At 38.1% G+C, this 19,711-nt stretch overlaps 2 protein-coding genes and 1 pseudogene across 6 annotated transcripts; 2 read left to right on the plus strand and 1 right to left on the minus strand.

Annotated features, from left to right (window-relative positions):
* The first annotated feature begins 717 nt into the window (after positions 1-717).
* LOC140853693 (homeobox protein LUMINIDEPENDENS-like) lies at positions 718-11,998 on the plus strand (annotated as a pseudogene).
* A 2,446-nt stretch (positions 11,999-14,444) lies between these two features.
* Positions 14,445-16,867, plus strand: LOC105057505 (psbP domain-containing protein 7, chloroplastic). Of its 5 annotated transcripts, none has more exons than XM_073248572.1 (4): positions 14,445-14,779; positions 15,885-16,098; positions 16,199-16,522; positions 16,599-16,867. In XM_073248572.1, the coding sequence occupies exons 1-3, from the start codon at positions 14,491-14,493 to the stop codon at positions 16,512-16,514; spliced, it is 819 nt and encodes a 272-aa protein (XP_073104673.1). In that variant the 5' UTR covers positions 14,445-14,490; the 3' UTR covers positions 16,515-16,522; positions 16,599-16,867. The 5 variants fall into 5 exon arrangements, with proteins under 5 accessions (XP_073104673.1, XP_010938439.2, XP_010938438.2 ...); XM_010940137.4 differs by having other exon boundaries at positions 16,644-16,867; XM_010940136.4 differs by having other exon boundaries at positions 16,199-16,517.
* Positions 16,868-18,141: 1,274 nt separating this feature from the next.
* On the minus strand, positions 18,142-19,010 carry LOC105057504 (norfluorocurarine synthase 2; the record flags this gene model as incomplete). Its single annotated transcript, XM_073248573.1, is given in 2 exon segments — positions 18,142-18,789; positions 18,871-19,010. Coding segments are annotated over 2 exon segments (422 nt in total), but the record flags the coding sequence as incomplete, so codon positions are not given.
* Between the last annotated feature and the right edge of the window lie 701 nt (positions 19,011-19,711).

The following is a 19,711-nucleotide window of genomic DNA, read 5'->3' on the forward strand; positions in this document are numbered from 1 at the left end:
TGAACATTGAGATCTTTCTTTTTTGTTTATTTAAATGTTTTTTGGAATCTAGAGTTATAGCTTGCTTGTTTTCAGGTTAGCTTGAGAAGAAATCAGTGCTGTGGAAGCAATTGATACAGGTCAAAAGCTGCAATTTTAAAATTATGGTTCTGTTACCTTTCTAGTGCACAATTTGATGGGTGCTTGGTTATTGGTTGCCACTGACCACTTTTTTGGAAAGCTTAGTTTGATTCTCATGACTGTAACCTGTGTTTCTAAACTATGTGAATTCTTAGGCTGCCTCCATACACTGACTCATGCTATGAAATGAACATTAATATAGAACATGAAATTTGACATGGTTTCTTGACATATAGAAGCAAGTACAATATCCTACGCAACCTGGTTAGTGGAATGATGATCGGTTTTGTTTCTTTATGTCAACACTAACATTTCTTCAGCACGTGTTGTTCTTGGTATGTTTCTTTGGCTATCTGTAGTTTCTCTTTGAGTCGTATCGGTTGGTACCTCTTGTTATCTAGTTTCTGGTCACTTAAGAAGCTCTAAGAGCACCACGCTCTTGAAGAAACTCTAAGAGCACCACTCTCTTAACTGGTAGGGCCTATTCAGTAGGATCTTTTCCTCACATACCATTCCATCTACATCTTTTGCCACCACCTACAAAAGAATTTGAGTGCCAAATGAAATGCAGTTTTTCTATAACTTGTTGGCATGCAGGTTAGAGAATTTTTTGCTGCTCAGCGTTCAAGGGTGAGAAAACTTGTTCACGTGTCACAGGAGAAAGCTATGAGAGTAGAGGCATCCAGGACATCTAGCAATGGATGCTCCTCTAGTTCTGTACAGTCAATTTCTGCTGAAACTACAGTAATCAGGGAACAAATACCAGTCCCTGAGAGTGCCATGGTTATTAATAGCTTGAGAGACGGCCAACAGGACACTTTGATTTCAACTGAACTTAAGAACACTGAGGAAGGTCCTTCATGCTCAGCGCTGGAAGAGACTTATCCTGGCATTGACTCCAATGATAAAAAGTTTCTGGACAACATTTTTAATCTAATGAGGAAGGAAGAGACATTTTCTGGACAGGTGAAGCTGGTGGAATGGATTCTCCAAATTCATAATTCAACAGTCTTAATTTGGTAATGCCATGCCCTTTTTGAAGCTTGAGCTGACAATATTTAAGGATCATTTAACTGATCTTAGCTCTGACATACTTTTAGGTTTTTAACTAAAGGCGGTCTTACCATTCTAGCAACATGGTTGAGCCAAGCAGCTCATGAAGAACAAACAACTGTGCTTCTTGTCATTTTTAAGGTTCGTACTTTTATTGGTGGCATTTTTTTTGTTATTTTTTATATGATACAATTCCTCAGCTACAATTTTTATTTTACCCAGGTTCTCTGTCACCTGCCACTGCATAAAGCTTTGCCAGTACAAATGTCTGCTATCTTGCAAACTGTTAACAGGCTGCGGTTTTATAGGACATCAGGTGTGTACTTATCGATCACATTAAGGCATCATCAAATTTTTACCTTCAAACTTAGGTGCTGATTTCTTGATAATTTTGGAATTGTTGTTCTCTATTTCTTTTCATTTGTTTGATAACTTGCATTGTTGTGATAAATGTTTTATACCAGTGGTGTTATATAACCGTTATAGGATGCCCGACTTGAAAAGTTCTCAACTATTCCCCAGCTGTATTAGTTACTACTGCATTTTTATGAAGACATGAATTACAAACTCAATATTGTCTGTCCTATTTAATTGCCTCTATTTTCTCCATTTGCTGAATGAGCTCTTCCATTGTGGGTGGGATTATTTACTAAGGAAAGGGTTATTATATCCCCTTGCAATCAGAAGTCAAAGAGATGCAGATGTGGAACAAAGATGATATAGGCCAAAATATCAAATGAAGATGAGGGAATCCGTTTCAATTTCTTGATACAGTATTTTTCTATTTCATTAGCATCCTTGTAGTGTTTTCATTGTTGCCTGCTTCATTATAGGAGGTTCTAAAGTAGCTCAGGATAAAATGTTCTTAGTAAATAACTCAATGCATAATTCCTAGGGAGCAATTATAAGAAAAACCTGAAGGGTGCAACTCTAGTTGTTAAGCTGTTTTGGGACCAACCAAGGACCTGGGTGCACGTCCTTCTCTCACATCTGTTTTGGCCAGGATCCCTCCTGTCCTAGTTCTTAGAAAAAAAAAAAAAAAAAAAGAGTTTTAGACAGCCCTTAGATTCCTCCAGTCCATAACAAGGTAGCAAGCGAGTACTTTGGAAACATGACATCTCATATTTTCTGTCATATGTTCTTTGATTGCATATATTTCATGAAATAGTACTTTGCTTTAATTTAACTCCTGTTATATTTCTCATGGTGATCTATTGGAACTCACTTATCTGATTTGAAGATCAGACATATCGGGCAGGGCAAAAACCCTCCTTTCAAGATGGAGCAAACTGTTTGTCAGAACACAGGCTTTGAAGAAACCTCTTTTCAGTTCCTCCAAGGATTCTCAGAAGGAGATAATTCGTAAACAAAGGCATACAAAATTCCTGTCTGCTACAATGATAGTGTTATTTCTCATTTTTTGGTTAACTGGTTCTAAGGTTTCTTTCTTCTCAATTTTAGGATCAGTGAAATTCTTAGTGATGAGTCATGGCATTTCAAAATTGATATTCCTGTAAGTAACTGGTAGTCAGATACAACAAAAAGTTAAACTTTTTATCTGAAGAGAAAGCCATAATTGTTTTTTTCTTGTTAGGAGGACATTCTTGCCCTAAATGCAGATTTGGAAAACAACAGGTATTCATATTTCTGATGTTTAATTAACAATGTTTGAGGTCGTAGAGGTATTGTCTTTATCCATTTTAATGATCTTATGAAAACCTTGATTTTCTTTTTTCTTTCTTCTTGTTTTTTTATTGAACAGGAAATCAGAGTCTAAACAACCACTAAAGCTACTTCCATCTTCTACTGATGTGTTAAGTAAAAAGCATGGCCGAAGTGTCTCATTGTCCAGTATCCTTGGGAGAAATTCCATACTGACCTTTATATTGCTTTCTAGTTTCTTTACTCATATATGCAGTCTTTTAGTATAGAAATATCATTCTGGGAAGGCTGTGAAGGTGTTTCACTGTGAAACTGAATATCACAGTGAAAACTGGTAAATATACTCCCTCTTTATATCTACTTGTGCCTCTTTTTTACCATCTAGACGTTTAAAGGAAGATGGGTATAGGGGAGTGCACCTATGAAAATGTAGCCGACTGCCTGCAGGTGGGTGAGGCTTGACATTATGAAAGCAGGGAGTGCACTTTTCCTAAAAAAATTGCAACAGTGCTCTCATAAACAATTTAAACTATCCCCAGTTATAATTTCCATCATTTTTAAAATTTTAAGTGGGTTGTAGCAGACAAGCGCCTACAAGAAATTGGGCCCAGTCACCTATTCTATTTGGGAAATCATGTGTTGAGCACTTGCAAATTAAAAGTATAATGGAAATGGTTTGGCTTTCTAGCAGTAGCAAGCACTTTGGTGGTAGGCACATCACACAGGACTTAGATGTGTGTCCGCCAATGCCCCTATGAGCATGTGGATTTGGGAACAACTCATGAACAAGCCTCCAGTTTGTGTGGAACACATGCCTGCTATCGGTAGTGCTCGTTCCTTTGTAGTGAGCCATACCATGTCTTGGTACAATTCAAATGCCTTGTGCTGTGAGCTGTCATGAGAGCCAGAAAAACCACCTTAAATGGGAAAAAAACCCACATTGCCGGCAGTTTATGATTGTGCCATCAAGTTTATTTCAAATGGCTTTTAGCATCCAGGATGAACCTTGAGTATGGATGTGAACTGTATCTCTTTCATGATTATTAATTATAACTATAAGGAAAATTAGATTTTGTGATTCAATTATCTATCAGGTGGGAAGTTTGTTGCTCTAAATCCATAATGAGTTTCAAATTGGTATATTTATGTATGTCTTATTATTGAACTTCTATGAGTTTTAGATAAGAGTATAGAGGTTTTCTGCACTTGATGAGATAATCCATAATTTGTTTGTCAACTAAATTTTTCTGTCATATTCATAATGGTCATGATTTTGAAAAGCTGTCTTTGAGTCTTTAGAAGTAAACACTTGAGGTGATGTAGTAAAATCTCAATACTTTCCCCTTGCAGTAATTTTTTTAAGGCCCATAAGAGGGGTGCAACTCTTTGTTTTCTTTGTAAATAACCTTTAAGATTAAAAAAAAACCTATTATTCAGCTAATAACTTCATCAAATGTTAAAATGATGATCATATTGGATCATTTCCTCATGGAAGAAATCAACTCATTTAACTTATTCATCTTTATTTCTATTCTTACTGTTGAAATTTTAATGTCCAAGTCCTACGCTTGATGCCTTTTGCTCCTTGATCCTTGATGGAGGCGGTTGATGGCCTATAGGTCATTTGGCAGTCATGATTATATTGTCTCTAGTTATTTTAACTACTTATTGGACTCATGAATCAAACTGCCTTTAGGCTTACATATTTCATTTTTTGGCTGAATTGCCAAACCTCCACTAATAACCTTTTAAAACATTGACCATGACCCACCATATTTCTTGCATGTGTGCTGCATGTTCCAATAACCTTAAAGACATGCTATGATGTCAACTCTTCAGATCTCGGTTGCGATGATGTCAACTCTTCAAATCTAGGTATCATCAACAAAGTTTTGGGTGTCTACAATCAGCTGTCAACATGATGCCAACCTCATGAATTGGTGTCATTTTCCTAATCTAGGCAATTCTCAGCAATGAAGGGGCTGACCATGAAATCTAATAGGCCAGTGTAGGTTAAAGGCCTCATGTTTATGTCCATGTAATTGAGGAGACAGCCCCCAAGGTTGCATTAGATTTGGAAAGACCCTAGACAAGAAAGGGGAATGCGGGCGGGGGGGGGGGGGGGGGTGGGGGGTGCAAGGTTTGGGATGAGAAATTGTGTATATCGAAGCTAGAAATGATAAACCAATTCTCCAGAATGAGACAATTCTTAAATACATGTTGGGGTGTAATAAATCCAACTCAACAGTTGATCTCACTTGATTGGAATTCTTCCCCAAATTAAAGACCCCTAGATCTGGTCCAGGCCTGAAATTCAGCTTATTAAAGACCCCCACTTCTCCTCCTTGTAGGGTTAGGGTTAGGGTTAAGGTTTTCTCCCGCTCTCCCCTCCTTTCCTGATACATCTCTGGTACACCTCAGCTTGGTGCGGTGCATAACGTACCATACTGAACCAGTAGTCAGCCAGTATGACCCCAGGTATTGGTCTGGGCCGACTGGCAAATCTTGGTTGTTTTATTTACATTGTGAATTAACAGTATTGACTTGGAGTAATTATGAGTTCGGTTTTGGACCCTTCTACATGACTTGGCATGTCATGGACACATTTCACCTTGTTCCATACAGCATCTTGTAACATTTGCAAGCCACCCAACTCTTAACTCTTACCTCTGTTGGCTGGTTTGAAGGTAAGTTTAAGTTCTAGCTGATATATGGTGTGAAGATGCAAGAATGTTTTATGGGTGTTTATAAAGGACTGATAATCATCAGTTATGTAACAAATATGTGCTAATTTAGTCTTTGAACTCTAGAAACTGATTTTCATGATTAGGGTGCAAGCAGGTTCACTTAAACAGGATTTCAGCATAGTCTAAGCGGGATTCATATTTGAACTGGGCAAAAAGAATTTAATCCATGACCAATACACTTTTATTTGGTTTTTGTTGAGTTGGGTTTATATATATATATATATATATATATATATATATATATATATATATCCTGGGTTGGATCCGTTTAATAAAAACCCAAAATATCATATATGTATAGATTGGTCACTTAATCGTATCATCGACATATCATGCAAGAAAACATCATTCTCGATAACATGTAGTCATTATCAGCAAATTATTCTGCGTGAAATTAATGAACAACTGCATGTTTTTCTTATTTGTTGACAACACAAGTAGTAGATTGACTACATAAAATTATTGCTTTCTGGTGGTACTGCATAAAATTATTTCTTAAAACATTTCAGTTTCTTAAATTGTAGAAATGTCAGGATGGGTGGGATCAGTATCCAATCCATACTTGATTGTTAGACTTTTTATAATCCAAGCCTACTCAAAATCACCCAAATTTAGATTGGACTGGGTCATTTTTGGGTTGGTTTCAAATCAGAAACTAGTCAATGTGATCAACTTTTATTAATGGCATTCCATATATAATGTTTGAAACAAGCAATAATTTAATGGATGTTAAGAGATAAGTAATTTCATTTTGAAAATTCATCATGTTTCAAAATTTGGCAGCTACCATTTAAGACTCAGCCAAATGCCAACCTGGATCTGACCAAACTTGACATATTGAGTCAGGTTTGACCCATTTGGTGTGTGGTTTGTTTCTGGGTCTAAATCTTCAGTCAAATGCAACCAAGGCAGGTCCTGGTCTTGTTTGTGTCAGTCATGGCCTAATCTGTTTGTAGGCTGAAGAATAGCGCTTTACTAGAACCTCCAGGAAAAGAGTTACACAGTCATTTCAGTAATTATTGGTATTGCTGCATAACAGCTTCTTGAATTTCTACTTGCTAACAGCATTACAAACTTTTATGGAAAATGATTAAAATCATTTTGGAATGTTCTAGGCTGGTAGATCCCCATTTTAACATTTGTGTTTGTTGTACACCTCCTCTTCAGCTACCAAGATTAAATCCAAATTTACTGTGAACTGTGTTCAATCTGTTGCAATATTAAGTACTTTAAAGAATGGGCAGTAGCATGTCATTGTCTATGTTTACAAGATAATTTCTTTAAAGAAGACATTTCGATAGCAAACAATGTCCTGGAAGGTCAAAATCTGCTTATTTTTAAAGGCAGGCATTACCCGATTATTATTGTTACATGGGAATATTGGCCGATTTGCGTGCTTTCTCCATCCAAAGGTGTTTTCAAAAAAAAAAAATGTTGAAGGCATTTAACACGGCCTAGGAAGGCAACCTTTCTTGGAATCTACATGGCCACCTACAAGCCAAATGATTTAGAGATGAAAAAAATGAAAATGTAGACTAGAAGTCTTACCGGTGGGCTTTATCCAACTGCCAGCTGAGGTTTCAAGAATCCTCCATAATCCATTTTAACATTTTTAGTTTTTTTGTTAAAACTTCTATGCTATCTTATGTCTACCCCATCTTGGCCCTTCACGACAATCACAACTGCTGCTCTTTAAAACTTCCGGTTAGCATGAAGTTCTGATATTGTATCTGACATAAATGATAATCTTGGCCTGCCTTTTGCTTGACAAGGCATAAAGAGTCTTCATCGATACAGGTCAGTGTCTAATGGGTAGCATTTACTTGGATGAGATGATTGCATGATTGTTTTTGTCATTGCCAATGTATGATGATTATTGTGGCATGTTGATATCACTATTACTCATTTATGATAATGTAATGTATGTCAAGCTAAATGTAGTTTGGATTATTGTGGGCGATGGATATAGGAAGATGTAAATCATATATGTACGCTGCAGATTTTCGGTAGTATTGCTCAGCCAAGGAGCCATGTCAACAAGGCCATACAACACTAGTTTAAATTGTTTAGTTTTCCTTTTCCACAGCTAGGAAAGCATGGTTAATTATGGTTGCAACTTCTACTATGAGTGACATGAAGTTTTCCAACTGTATCATTTTCCTTAGCAATCCACAGAAACAAAGAACGCAGAAAAGTTTTACTGGTGGAGCAGCCTGATTGTAAAACTTCAGGAAGAAGTGTGCAGGTTGCAAGAGCAGTACCTTCAAACCATAGCCGTCCCATGTCAGCCGATGATATCCAGAAGGCAAAGATGCGTGCAATGTTCATGCAGAACAAGTATGGCAAGGCTGATATGTCCAATAGTGAAAATAAGCCTCAGAAAACCGAAGATAATCATGTGCCTTCTCCATCTCAGACCAGCAATATGCTGTCTGTATCAAGAGCCCATCAGTTACCTCCATTGGAAAAAGATGGAGCAACAAAAGCTGCAATATCCACAACAAACATTCGTCCCGATAAGTCAGAAACTTTGGTCATTCCAAGACCAAGCACAACTTCTCAGGAACAATTGTTGGAGAAGTTGAAGTGCAGTCAAATCCAATGGCAGACACCTCCAGGTACCTTTGTTTTGTGTCTCTTCATCTGTTTCTGTTCTTCTTTGTTGAATTGTTTCTACCTAGGAGGGAATGTGGAGCTTTTACCAATCTTCAATCAAGTTTTGCATTACTGTGGCCCAAGGGATTCTTTAATAAAATCAGATGATTTAGTGAGAATGTGTCGCAGCTCTCTTAGAAATAGCCTTGGTCTGGCAGTGCACGTGAATAATGCAGGTATATGCTTTGTGGATGATCTTTATATGAGGACTTTGAAGAGCTTTGATGTCTGATTATGTTTATGCCATAAGAATTATGCCTCAAATGCTAAGCATCGTTAGATATGGAAAATCTGATGGCGCATATGCTTCCATGAGTCTCTGAGTGGGGATCACATGATGCTGGACCATTGTTATTTGCTAAGCCCACTTATGGTATAAATATAATGTTGTATCGCTTGCCCGCTAATGCAAGATTAACTTTATTTTCGTTCCTTTCATCATCATGAGGGAGAGATTGCAACCCAATCTTAACACTAGAAGAGACTAAAATCCAACTAAGGAGATACCACCAAGAGCAGGAAGAGAGCTATAAAATGAAATGTACCTTGAGAAAGCTAGTTTAATTGTTTGCAGATGCTAGACCTTATGGGGCCTGTAATTCTGTATACTCTTTTGATATAAAATGGGACATTTAAGGCATGCGTATCAAAGCAGATTGATTTTTGAGATTAAAAAGTGCAGTAGTCATCACCACTTTGCCAGTTAAACATGATAGGTGAGAGCTGCGTTGCTCCTGCCTAGAAAATGGATGATTGCTTATGAGACCAGCTGGGAATAAATTCTAAGTACAGGAGCATTTTTTTGTTTTTTCCACTGATTTTTCATCGCTGGAGTAATTTATAGATAATGACCACAAAGCGGTTGGATTGTTTGGTTTCTCGCCTCAACCACGACAATAACCAGAGGGCGGACTGGAAGATATACGGTAAGCGGATGGTTTTTGGTCACAAGGTTACCGTCAGCCACCGGAAAATTTCTTTATTACCAGAATGTCTCTCAGCAGTTAATTGCCGCCATGTGCATTTGCTGAAATGACGACAGGAAACTCTGCTTGCCTGGAATATTTTTTTCGCTAACTTGCCCGGAATTAGCTTTAATAAACCGAGTCAGAAAGTGAAAAATTTTTCACATGCAGCCTTCAAATGCTTGTTACATTCCCTTTTTGTTTCTTTCTCCTATAACTTCAATTGTTTTCCGGTATGCGGTGAAACAGAAAATATTCACATATCCTCAGTTCATTAAATAACTGATAACTCGTGGTATTAGCTAGAGCTTTTATAGGTATCCGTTGTCCATGCTGCAGCTAGAGCTTTGACAGGTAAATCGGCTTCCTATGGTGATAGCTTTAGCTGTTTCATGAATATTATTTGTCTCGGTGGATGGTTTAAGTGGGAAATGCATTTTATTTGGTTTCCATCTGGCTGCATATGATATGAGAGGCTTCGTGGGTCGTATTTGATTATTAGGTTTTTATGCGGTTCTTCAGGTGGCAATAGGCTTTTTCTTTTCTCTTTTAATTGTAAAACGATGTGGCATTCTCAAAGGATGTGGCAGCAGATGGTGTTTTCAATGCTCTCCACTTTGGTTCAGGAACAGATGATGTCAGAGGGAAAATCCTGGATGTTCTCTTTTCACATTTTCTTCTTTAACTAAAAGGGCTTGGTTGACACCAAGTATTCCCGCTGTGTAACTTTCTATCGTTAGTTGTCGAAGACGGTAATTTTCCTTGTTTATTTTTTAGAAAGAAGTCGTTTTAAAAATATGCTTATTATTTAAGAAGCTTTCTTCAGTTCAGGAAAGGTACAGCTACAATGACCATTCACAACCTTGAATCCCAGAATATTAGGTTTTATTTATATTGTATTTGGATTTGTTTTCGGTACTATGTTGGACATGGTTATGTCTTACAACACATGGCTACGCTTCTTTCACAGAAACAAATTGTTCAACAACTGAAAATTTCTGGCATGTTGGCCATATTATTTGTTGCAGAGATTATACTTGATTCTGAATGGTGTGTGGGCGTTGGGAAAAACAGCAAGGAAGTGGAAGTCCAGGCACACAGAAATCGGCGGGAAAAGGAAACGTTCTATCCAAAACCAGAAGACGTCCCATTAAATCCAAAGGAACCTTGGGACTTAGAGATGGATTTTGATGACAGCTTGACTCCCGAAATCCCAACCGAGCCGCCACCAGATGCCGACATCGTTGAAGACTCTTCATGCTCTCCCTGCAATGGTGAAGCCTCCACTGATGAAACGCCTACTGCTATCTCTGCTCCTCCTCCGATCAATAATGGGAATCCAGTGCCAGACCTTGAGCTGCTAACCGTGCTGCTCAAAAACCCAGAGCTGGTCTTTGCGCTGACGTCGGGCCAGGCGAAGAGCATGACAAGTGAGGAGATGGTGGCGTTGCTGGACGTGCTCAAGAAAAATGGTGTAGGGTTGGCAGAATTGGTGACTGGGACAGCCGATTGCCCTAAAGAGAAACCTAAGGAACCTGAGCCAACTTCTCTTCCATCTCCGACTCCTCCATCAGATCCAGCTGCAAGGGTGAGTCTTCTGCTGCTCGTGGCCATCTTCATTTATATTGTTTTTGGTTTGATTCTCCATGACAGTCTGTTACCATCCGCGCAATGTCATTAACATCTTTCCTTGTCTTGCAGGCTGGTTGGAGATCAGAATTCCCGGTCCGTCAGAGTACTCCAGTCCTCCAGCCTCATTTTCCTGGCAGCAGAGTTGCTACTCTTCCTACTGCTGCTCCTCACAACCCATCTCCTGCAGCAATCCCTCCTGTGATTGTTAAGACACAGGCTCCAGGTTTGGGGTTGCCTCCTCATACTCCAATCACCACTATCTCATCAATGTCACAGCCGACAGTAACTATTAATGCCACATCTCAACACCACCCATCCCTCAATTTCCTTCCGAAGGGACCTCCAGCACCCTCAGCTCACCAGATTCCTACCTCTATGTATCCATTGCAACATAGCTCGGTTCCCGACTCTATCTTGCCCACAAAGCAATACCCAATAACAAATGTACCATCTGCTCCCCCTCGGTACCTCGGCAGGAGTCCTTTAACCATAATCCCTCACCCATGACTACCTATCCTACCTTACCAAGGCCACAACCTCCAACATTTTCTTCGAGAATTCCTACATGGCCATCTGGTGCTGCTGCGAGTGCCGCCAGCATTGGGAGGCCAAATCCAACACCAGACCCTTGGATCGGTCGATCAAATGCCATGTCAGAGGCTTCGGTCCCCAACCAACGATTCTTGGCTAACGGAATCAACTACAATGCTCATACCAAGGGACCTCTGTTTTCACCTGTTATGCCACCTGGCGATAGATATGAGATTGTGGATGGGTCGCAGGTAGAGACGTGGAGCCCAGAAGGCAGCCCTGTGAGATTAGGTGGCCGGAATTATTCTGGGACAGTAAGAGACCACGGCCGGCATCATAGGCCTGAATGGCCAAGGCGGTGGGATCCTGGGAATCGGGACCGCCACCGGTCTGGCAGTAAGCAAAGGTGGCGAGATCATGATCGAGATCGGAAGCGATGATTTTTTGTATGATTTATTTGCAGGGAGGAATCCGGTGTCAGATTTCTTGTGGGACAGCGTAGAATTGTAAAATGTGAACAGATTATAGAGCCTTCAAATTTTAGTGATATGGAACGTGAGGAAATGAAACATTCTATTCCAATTGGTGAACAGCAAAAAAACAAAAAGTAAAAGTTATTTCCATTTTTATTTTGATCGAATCTAGTCACTCTAGCCTCTAAATTTTCATTTTAAGACGAAGTTAAGCTCCGGTCAAAGCATCTAGATGCTGCTATTTGCCACTTTTTGACTATGTAACTTCATATCAGTTCCTTTTCTCTTGTCAGTCATTATTGCGTACGTGACAATTCTGCGACCTTTAAATCTGGTACACAGAATTCTTAGCATGATAATATATTAGGCTTGGGCCAATAGATCTTGCTGAGAAAATGGGAGGGAGGAGTTCCTCCCCAGAGTCCGTTAAGAGAGTGAAATCAGAAAATATTTCTGGGGCAATGAATCTTCATCTTCACTTCAATAATAACTCATGGAGATCTTGGAGTTTATTAATGTGGGAAGGATTAGAGAAATAGGAAGACAACATAAATGCCGAGAATTTTCATGGTTGTATCTTCTTTTTCAGCTCTTCAAATCTGTTGTTTGACCTCTAGCTATATAGAAGAGAAAAGAAAGGGATGTGCAATCTGCTTCTCTTGTTTTCGTTGCTGCCTCTCCCTTAAAGATTAGGATCATTGATGTTGCTGAATGACTTGAACAGGCCAGTCCAATTTAATTTGTCATATAGATTACTATGTGGTTATTAATCACAAGAGTTGGGGAGATAAATTAATCTACAAATGGTATGTAGAGATTTGCTCGACTTTTGATGGACTTAGGTTCAAAATAATTGAAGGATTCATGTGTTACATGTCATTGTAACAAATTGAATTTAATTGTGTTTCACCATGGAACAGTGGTCTGTTAAGAATTACTTCCATAAGCCATACTACTGAGAACAAATGAGACTCCTGTAGATATATATAGCCTGTGATGTAGTGGAAAAGTTAAACCTAACCTTTGTAAGAGAGATTAGGAAGTATTTTTCTTACATGGTTTATGTAGGTATGGATCATATGCTGGCAACTGCTGCACATATAGATTTTAAAGAGAGAAAAGAGAGACATAAACCTTAGCAGGATTTCTCAAGGCTGCATGCTTTGTTGGGTTCAGTGTGGCTCGAACAAGTGTCAAATGTGCAAAAGATCACACGTTGAATGATGCTAAAGCAATAATTTTGAATGAAGGGATCTGCAGTGAGAACTAGCATATATCTGAAGAAAAGATATCTAAATTTATCATAGATTAATGAGGCTGAAGTTTTGTTCATGAAATAGCACGTGTAGTGTAGGTCGCATGTCTAACTACCATGAGGCCTTCCATTCTACGTTAACATTTTGTCTGCTATTGGCTGCTTAAATTTGAACCTTCTCCCTAAATGAATAATTTATGAAGTTGAAAGCTTTGTTAATATGCAGTGTTAGATGATTATTAAAGTTTGATGGCCCTGGTGTTTGATATTTAAAAGTCTGTTGACCAATGCAGTGTGTCAACCGTGGTACCCAGTACCCACAATTCTAGCATCATGGTTTAAGACATCTTCCATCGTACACAGCTTAGAGGCCGGCCTCTATGTTACACATTTATAATAGATATTTAATCAAATATAAATATTTAGTTTTTTTTTCAGAACAACTATTATTTTATTATAATATTTTTATTATAAATAAATAAATATTTTTTTTATCCAATTGAAAGACGTAATAATATAGTATTGTGAGCACCAATAACAATGTTAGACCAACCAAAAAATAGATCAAACAAATAGATAGAACTATCAAAATAGACCGGTTTGCTCCGATCTACTCCAATTCATCCCGACCTGTCTCTAAACAGGTCAGAGCAGGCTAGCCCATTTAACTGATGGGTTGAAAAATCCCAATCCGATCTGATTCATCGTGGGCCACAGATTAAACGGATCAATCCATCAAAATTTAAAAAAAAATATAAACAATAATATAAACTAAATTTATATTCAATTTGAACTCAAATCAACCTATCAAAATCTCACATCTCAATTCTTAAAATCATAAAATAAAATTATCAAAATTAAATTAAATACTTAATACAATTTAAATTTAAAAAATTTAAAATTTTAATTTTTAAATTAATTTAAAGATAAATTAAAATCTTAAAAAATTATTCTTCGTATCATTATTGTGGTCCTCATCATTCAATTTTTAATTTTTTTATCAATTATTTTTTTAATAATATTAATATTATTTTATATATATATATATATATATATATAAAGTAGATCAGTTCGTTCATCCGCTTCGATCAGTTCCAATCTGTTGGTTCAAATGGAAGGATCATTTGACTTATTTTTAAATAAATTATTAAAATATAAATTTATTTTATTTTATTTATGTGATGGGATGGATCTATTCGATGAATCAAATCTAAATTGATAGCTCTAAAATAGAGACGATTATTTTTGTTGCAGTGGCGTTAACGAGCGTGCAGAACATTCCCAACTAAAGAATTCGCGAGGGATAACTTAACGAGACTCTGTCATCCACTAAATTATTCCAGCCATTTCTTGGCTCAGGCCACCGAAGAACCAAAAAAACCGAAGGAAGAAAAAAGATGGCTCTCCGGGCAGGAGTCTTCTCCTCTATTCCCACCCATCAAATTCGCTGCTCCGCTGGGGGGAAATCATCACCGGCGGAGGACTTCGCTCCTTTGGCCGCGGTGTTCCGAAGGCGGCTCCTGGCCGGGGTGGGGACGGCGTCGCTGGTGGCGGTGGGGGCCAACTTCGGAGGGGTCACCAGCTTCCTCCTCGGCCTCTTCCCGGACTTCGGCCGGGGCCTCAAGCTCGACCTCCTCTACCCTGTCCAGGGCTTCACTCGCTGCCTCGCCCCCAACTATGGCTTCGGTGAGTCCCAATTTCCCACTCCCTCTTTATTTATTGGGGCCGAGAATGTGAAAAGAAAAAATGAAATAGGAACTTAAAAGTTATTCTTATGATGGGAACTTAGTAATATGTTTTGATTTGATTCAAAGTGATGCATCTTCAAAGATCTGGACTTATCTATTAGACATGTATCTTTGAAGGTCTATAAGTGGAGGAGGCCTCCTCCCAGACTTTCATAATCAAAGTAATGTGCTGGATTTTGATAGTTTGGTTGACGGATTGGTGTCCTTCCTTTCTCTTTGAAAACCAAAAAGGTTAATCTTATGATTATTATCTATATAAAATTTTGAAATTTATGTTGATGCATTAAAAGAAAAAAAAGGTACAAATGAAAGTTTTATGCCATGAATACATTATGTTAATATCACTTTGCGATAGTTATGCCTAGCATAAGCAAGTTTTGTTAAGTCCTGGGATAAATTCTTCATCGCTTTCCTATTAACTTAAAGGTTTTTTGGACCTAGTGATTTCCTCATAAATTTGCCCAAAATCTCATTTCTTATAATATTTCTGTTTTTTTTAAATTTGTTTGGTATAAGATTCATCATTTTGGTATCAGACCTAGTATTGATATCATCCTATTGTAGTATCGGTATGCAGTATGGTACAAAATAGCTAAACATACCAAATATCGGTACGGTATGAGACTACATGCCGGTTCGGTATGTTACATCCGGTATAGTATGGTTTTGACCGATGTGACAAATCATAGTTTGGCAAGTATATCTTTATTCCTGAATGAAATGCTATGTTAACTTCTTAGTAGGGCATTTTCATCAAAACAAAAACAACTCTTAGTAGGACATGGTGATGAGCTATGTTATTGTTGGTCTATAAAATGTGGTTCGCACTCTAGAATTACCTTACTTAACTTCATTGCTTAACAACAATTGCATCCTAGAAATCAGGTTCTTTGATCGCAGACTGACCCAGTGAAGGGAGTGGGTCTCTAGGTTATGGTGTAATTAGCCTTACTGATATTAAATCTGGCTCACATGTACAACTTTGTATGTAAACTTAGGATTCTTGATCTTTTTTTGGTCTCAAAACTGTCAAAACTGTGCAGAATTTATATATCCAGCAAGCTGGGTTGGGGACCAAACACTGCTCAATAGAGTTGTGGACAAAGCTGAGTCTCAGAGAACCTTAGATCCCCCACCATTAAGCAATGGGAGGTCACCTCGCGGTGTCAGTGAGCCTGTGGTAGCCTTTGGGCCTCCAGGATCCAAAGGCGAGCTTAATGTCAGCGTCATTGTCTCTCCTGTTCCTCGTGATTTCTCGTATGTTAATTTTGCTTAAGCCAAACTCACCATTAAAGGATTAAATGACTAGAGGACTGAACCATTTGGTTATATAGATTTGGTGCTTATGCCTTCACAGAATTGAAGATTTTGGTGGCCCAAAGGAAGTTGGAGAGACAGTTCTAAGGAGGATTTCTGGAACCAGAAGAGGGGCCAGTATAACGGCGACTCTAATAGATGCAACTAAGAGGGAAGATCCATCAAAGAAGGTGAATTACTACAAGCTGGAGTTTAGAGTGGAGGGCCCTTCCTTTCGCCGACATAATGTTGCTGTATGTACTGCATGCAGTGGCAAGCTATTCACTTTAAATGCTCAGGCACCGGAGTCGACCTGGCCAAAGGTCAGGGAAGAGTTTTACAAGATTGCAGATTCTTTCAGTCTCACTGAAACATAAAAAGTAAGGTATTACTAATGATCCATTAACCAGCCATATGTTCCAATATGTTGTCATGACAGGTTTTATTCTTTGATAAAATAGGTTAGGATCTAACTTCTTCTTAGCATTCTCTCTACAATTGATCAGTGGTGGACATCATGACCATGGTACGCCCACAGTTACTATCAGTAGTCTCAGTATTTGATCGCTAAAGTTTGGTAAGACACATTTATATTCCACTTGCAAGGGATATATATCTACTAGCACGATGGAACATATACTGGTTTTAGTATTTCAAAAGCCTCCTGTCATATTGTGAATTTTTAATCAGAGTTTATTGTGAAAAATATGCTCCAGTTTGCTTTCCTTGAGTTCAATGCCTCCAGACATTGTTTCTGCAGTGTAGAAGACAGACTCTAGAACAATCTGAGTCATCTAAGGAGAGTGCATTAGCTGCACTTTTTTCTTGGAATTTTTGTTCCATAGACTAAGAACATAGCATGATACAATGCATTTGGCTAGCTGATACAATTATATTTAATCAGCGGTTAATGAAGTACAGGTTTGGCTTGTCCATATCAAGATCACTTGAACATAAAGCAGTGTATCCATAATACTCTAGATCTGCATAAATATTGTTGTGAGGATGGATCTCCCTCTCTTTCTGTTTTTCTAAAAGGCTTAAAATCTATAAAACATGAAGTCTCTACCACTTTTAGGATACCAACACTGGCTATACATAAGATTAAAAGGGGAGATTTAACAGGGAGAATTTCATTTTGGTAGGCTTTGTTTGGTTTGGTGAAAAAGCAAGGGAAAAGAAAGCTAGATAAGAATCTACTTTTCCAATTGATTGGCAGAAGCAACAAGAAGCAAAAAAATTTCTTTCTAAGATGTACTGGACATTGCCAAGTCGTCATGCCCCTCCTATCCTTGAAGGAAGGCCCTGGTTTCAAGCTTTGGATGGTGCATCTTCAAATATTTGAACTCTCTCTCTTACGCACGCATAAGCCAATCAATATATTGAATCCAATGGTAAATTCGAGGGAAAATAACATTTGGTGTGTAGACCGCTTTGTTTTCAATTTTCCCAATTTGACCACAGTGCAAGGGGTAATTCTGAACTTTTCTTAATTTCTCCTTTTTTTTTTTTCTTTCTTTTTGATTAATTTATTTTTTTCCTTGCATTTTTTTTTTTTAAACAGTCAAAAGGAGACTAAAGTTTGGTTTCCACAAAGCTCTGACGCAGGTAATTGCAACATATGAATACTATAATCCATTAAGTTCGGATAATTCCAAGATGGCACAGGTTTAGTCTGCTGTCAGTTTTGGCCATCTTCCACTTTCTACAAGTTGGCATCCTGGATCTGCTGTTCACCTGCTTTCCAAGGCAATCCCAATCAACTACATATCACATCCACTGTTGCCTCAAAAGTAACAGGGAAATATGAGAAAATAATATGGCAATTAATGCTATACTTAAAAAAAAAAAAAAAAAAGCAATTTTGAACTGTTTTAACAAGAAATAGGTCTTAAACCTTAAGGCACACAAGTTTTTACCAAGAACAATGCAAACAAAACATATCAAACCAGTTCATCCATCACAATACCAAACCAGAGATCATCCATTGTTGCTGAGTCTGCATAGAGGCAAACCACAAAGTGTTCTTTGTTGCTATTCTGGACTTCTTTTTGGAGAACTTATTCACCGGTCCTTTAGTAACCGGACTCTAACAAAAGTCCCCTTTTCTTTTCCACTTTAATATTTGGTTCACTTGGCCAGTTTTTTTTTTAAAAAAAAATTTCCGATCCGTCTCCATGATACACGGCACATAATGATGTGGTACATGAGAGAATCATGAATTAAAGGACCGGTCAATAGCCTCTTTTCTTACACACAGGTCTAAGAGGCTCTGTGTGGAATTGCATTTCTTTTTTCTTTTGGTGGATGTCACTAACCTGTATAGCAGCTAACATAGAATCACACTTTACTTCTAATCACAACAATGTTTCAATGATGCTCTTTAGCAATGTCTAGGAGGAGACTGTACAGCTCTTTGGTCTTTGAAAGCATGACCATATGATCGGCACCTTCGATCTCCTTCACCTCTGTCCCTGGGCTACGTTCGATCATCCAACGTTGGAAATCCTCTATCATGGATTTATCCTCCTTGCACACGATGTACACTCGACTCAAAGACCCAAAATTCTCTTCTGTGATCATGGCTTCTTTTGTTATATGATCGAGGAACAGACTACCTGGTCTTACTAACATAGTTGCTAGCATGAAATCCTGCAAACCATATGTTTTAGGGGAAATCAAGGTTAAGAAAAGAACACATATATGATTAGAAAGTTTTTAGATCCTTCTTACCTCAGGTGCAGTGAGCTGATACATCTTGGACAACATATATTTGGGACCAAAATGAAGAAAACTTGAACTATTCTTGGGGTCTGTGCTGATCATGACTTTGGAATCCATGTATGCCTCAAGTGGATGCCTCCTGTAGAACTAGTAATTATGGAAAAGTAATTAGAGATTCTGGTTCCTTTGTGGGTTACACTGTTTTTCAATTTAGTTATCAAACTCTAGGATAATTGGAGGTTCAGACCCAAAAATTTTGGATATTGCAGTTCGGATTTTCTTTAGATCCTAGATTCATTGGTGATCAAACTCAAGCAAGAAATTATCCTCTCTCTCTCTCTCTCTCTCTGTGTGTGCGCGCTCGCGTGCGCACTTCAGAATCAAAATCTGTACTTGTTACGTATAAAGAAGGGTACCAACTGCTTGGGTTAAGCGTCTGCTGGTATAAATTGATATTGGTATGACAAGGATTCCTTCTATTATCTCCAACATAAGTTTCTCTTTTTTCGATTATATATTTGAAATGAATCTGAAAATTATTTTGAATTGCCAGACATGCACCACTAGAAGACATAATAGCATGCAAGGCACCAGATAATACATGGTGAAAGCTGGGGAAGCAATATGCATGTAATATTTCCCTATAACATTATCAGGATCAAAGGCACCATCATTTAAATAAATAAATAAATTAGGTAACAACATTCTAACTGACATTTTTTCCTTCCTTTTGCTTTCCCTTTCTTTGTTCCTAGTACGATATGCTTTTACTCGATTGATTATTAATTCTTGTACCTCCTTGAGTTACCAATCAACTAAGATTACAAAGATTAAATATGTAAGATTTATA

The sequence above is a fragment of the Elaeis guineensis genome, chromosome 14 (genome assembly GCF_000442705.2).
Source record: "Elaeis guineensis isolate ETL-2024a chromosome 14, EG11, whole genome shotgun sequence".
NCBI classification, from domain to species: domain Eukaryota; kingdom Viridiplantae; phylum Streptophyta; class Magnoliopsida; order Arecales; family Arecaceae; genus Elaeis; species Elaeis guineensis.

Coding starts and splice junctions, on each gene's coding strand:
- LOC105057505 (XM_073248572.1), top strand. CDS start 14,491: ATGGCTCTCCGGGCAGGAGTCTTCTCCTCTATTCCCACCCATCAAATT. Junction 14,780..15,884: donor CGCCCCCAACTATGGCTTCG/GTGAGTCCCAAT, acceptor AAAACTGTGCAG/AATTTATATATCCAGCAAGC. Junction 16,099..16,198: donor CCTGTTCCTCGTGATTTCTC/GTATGTTAATTT, acceptor ATGCCTTCACAG/AATTGAAGATTTTGGTGGCC.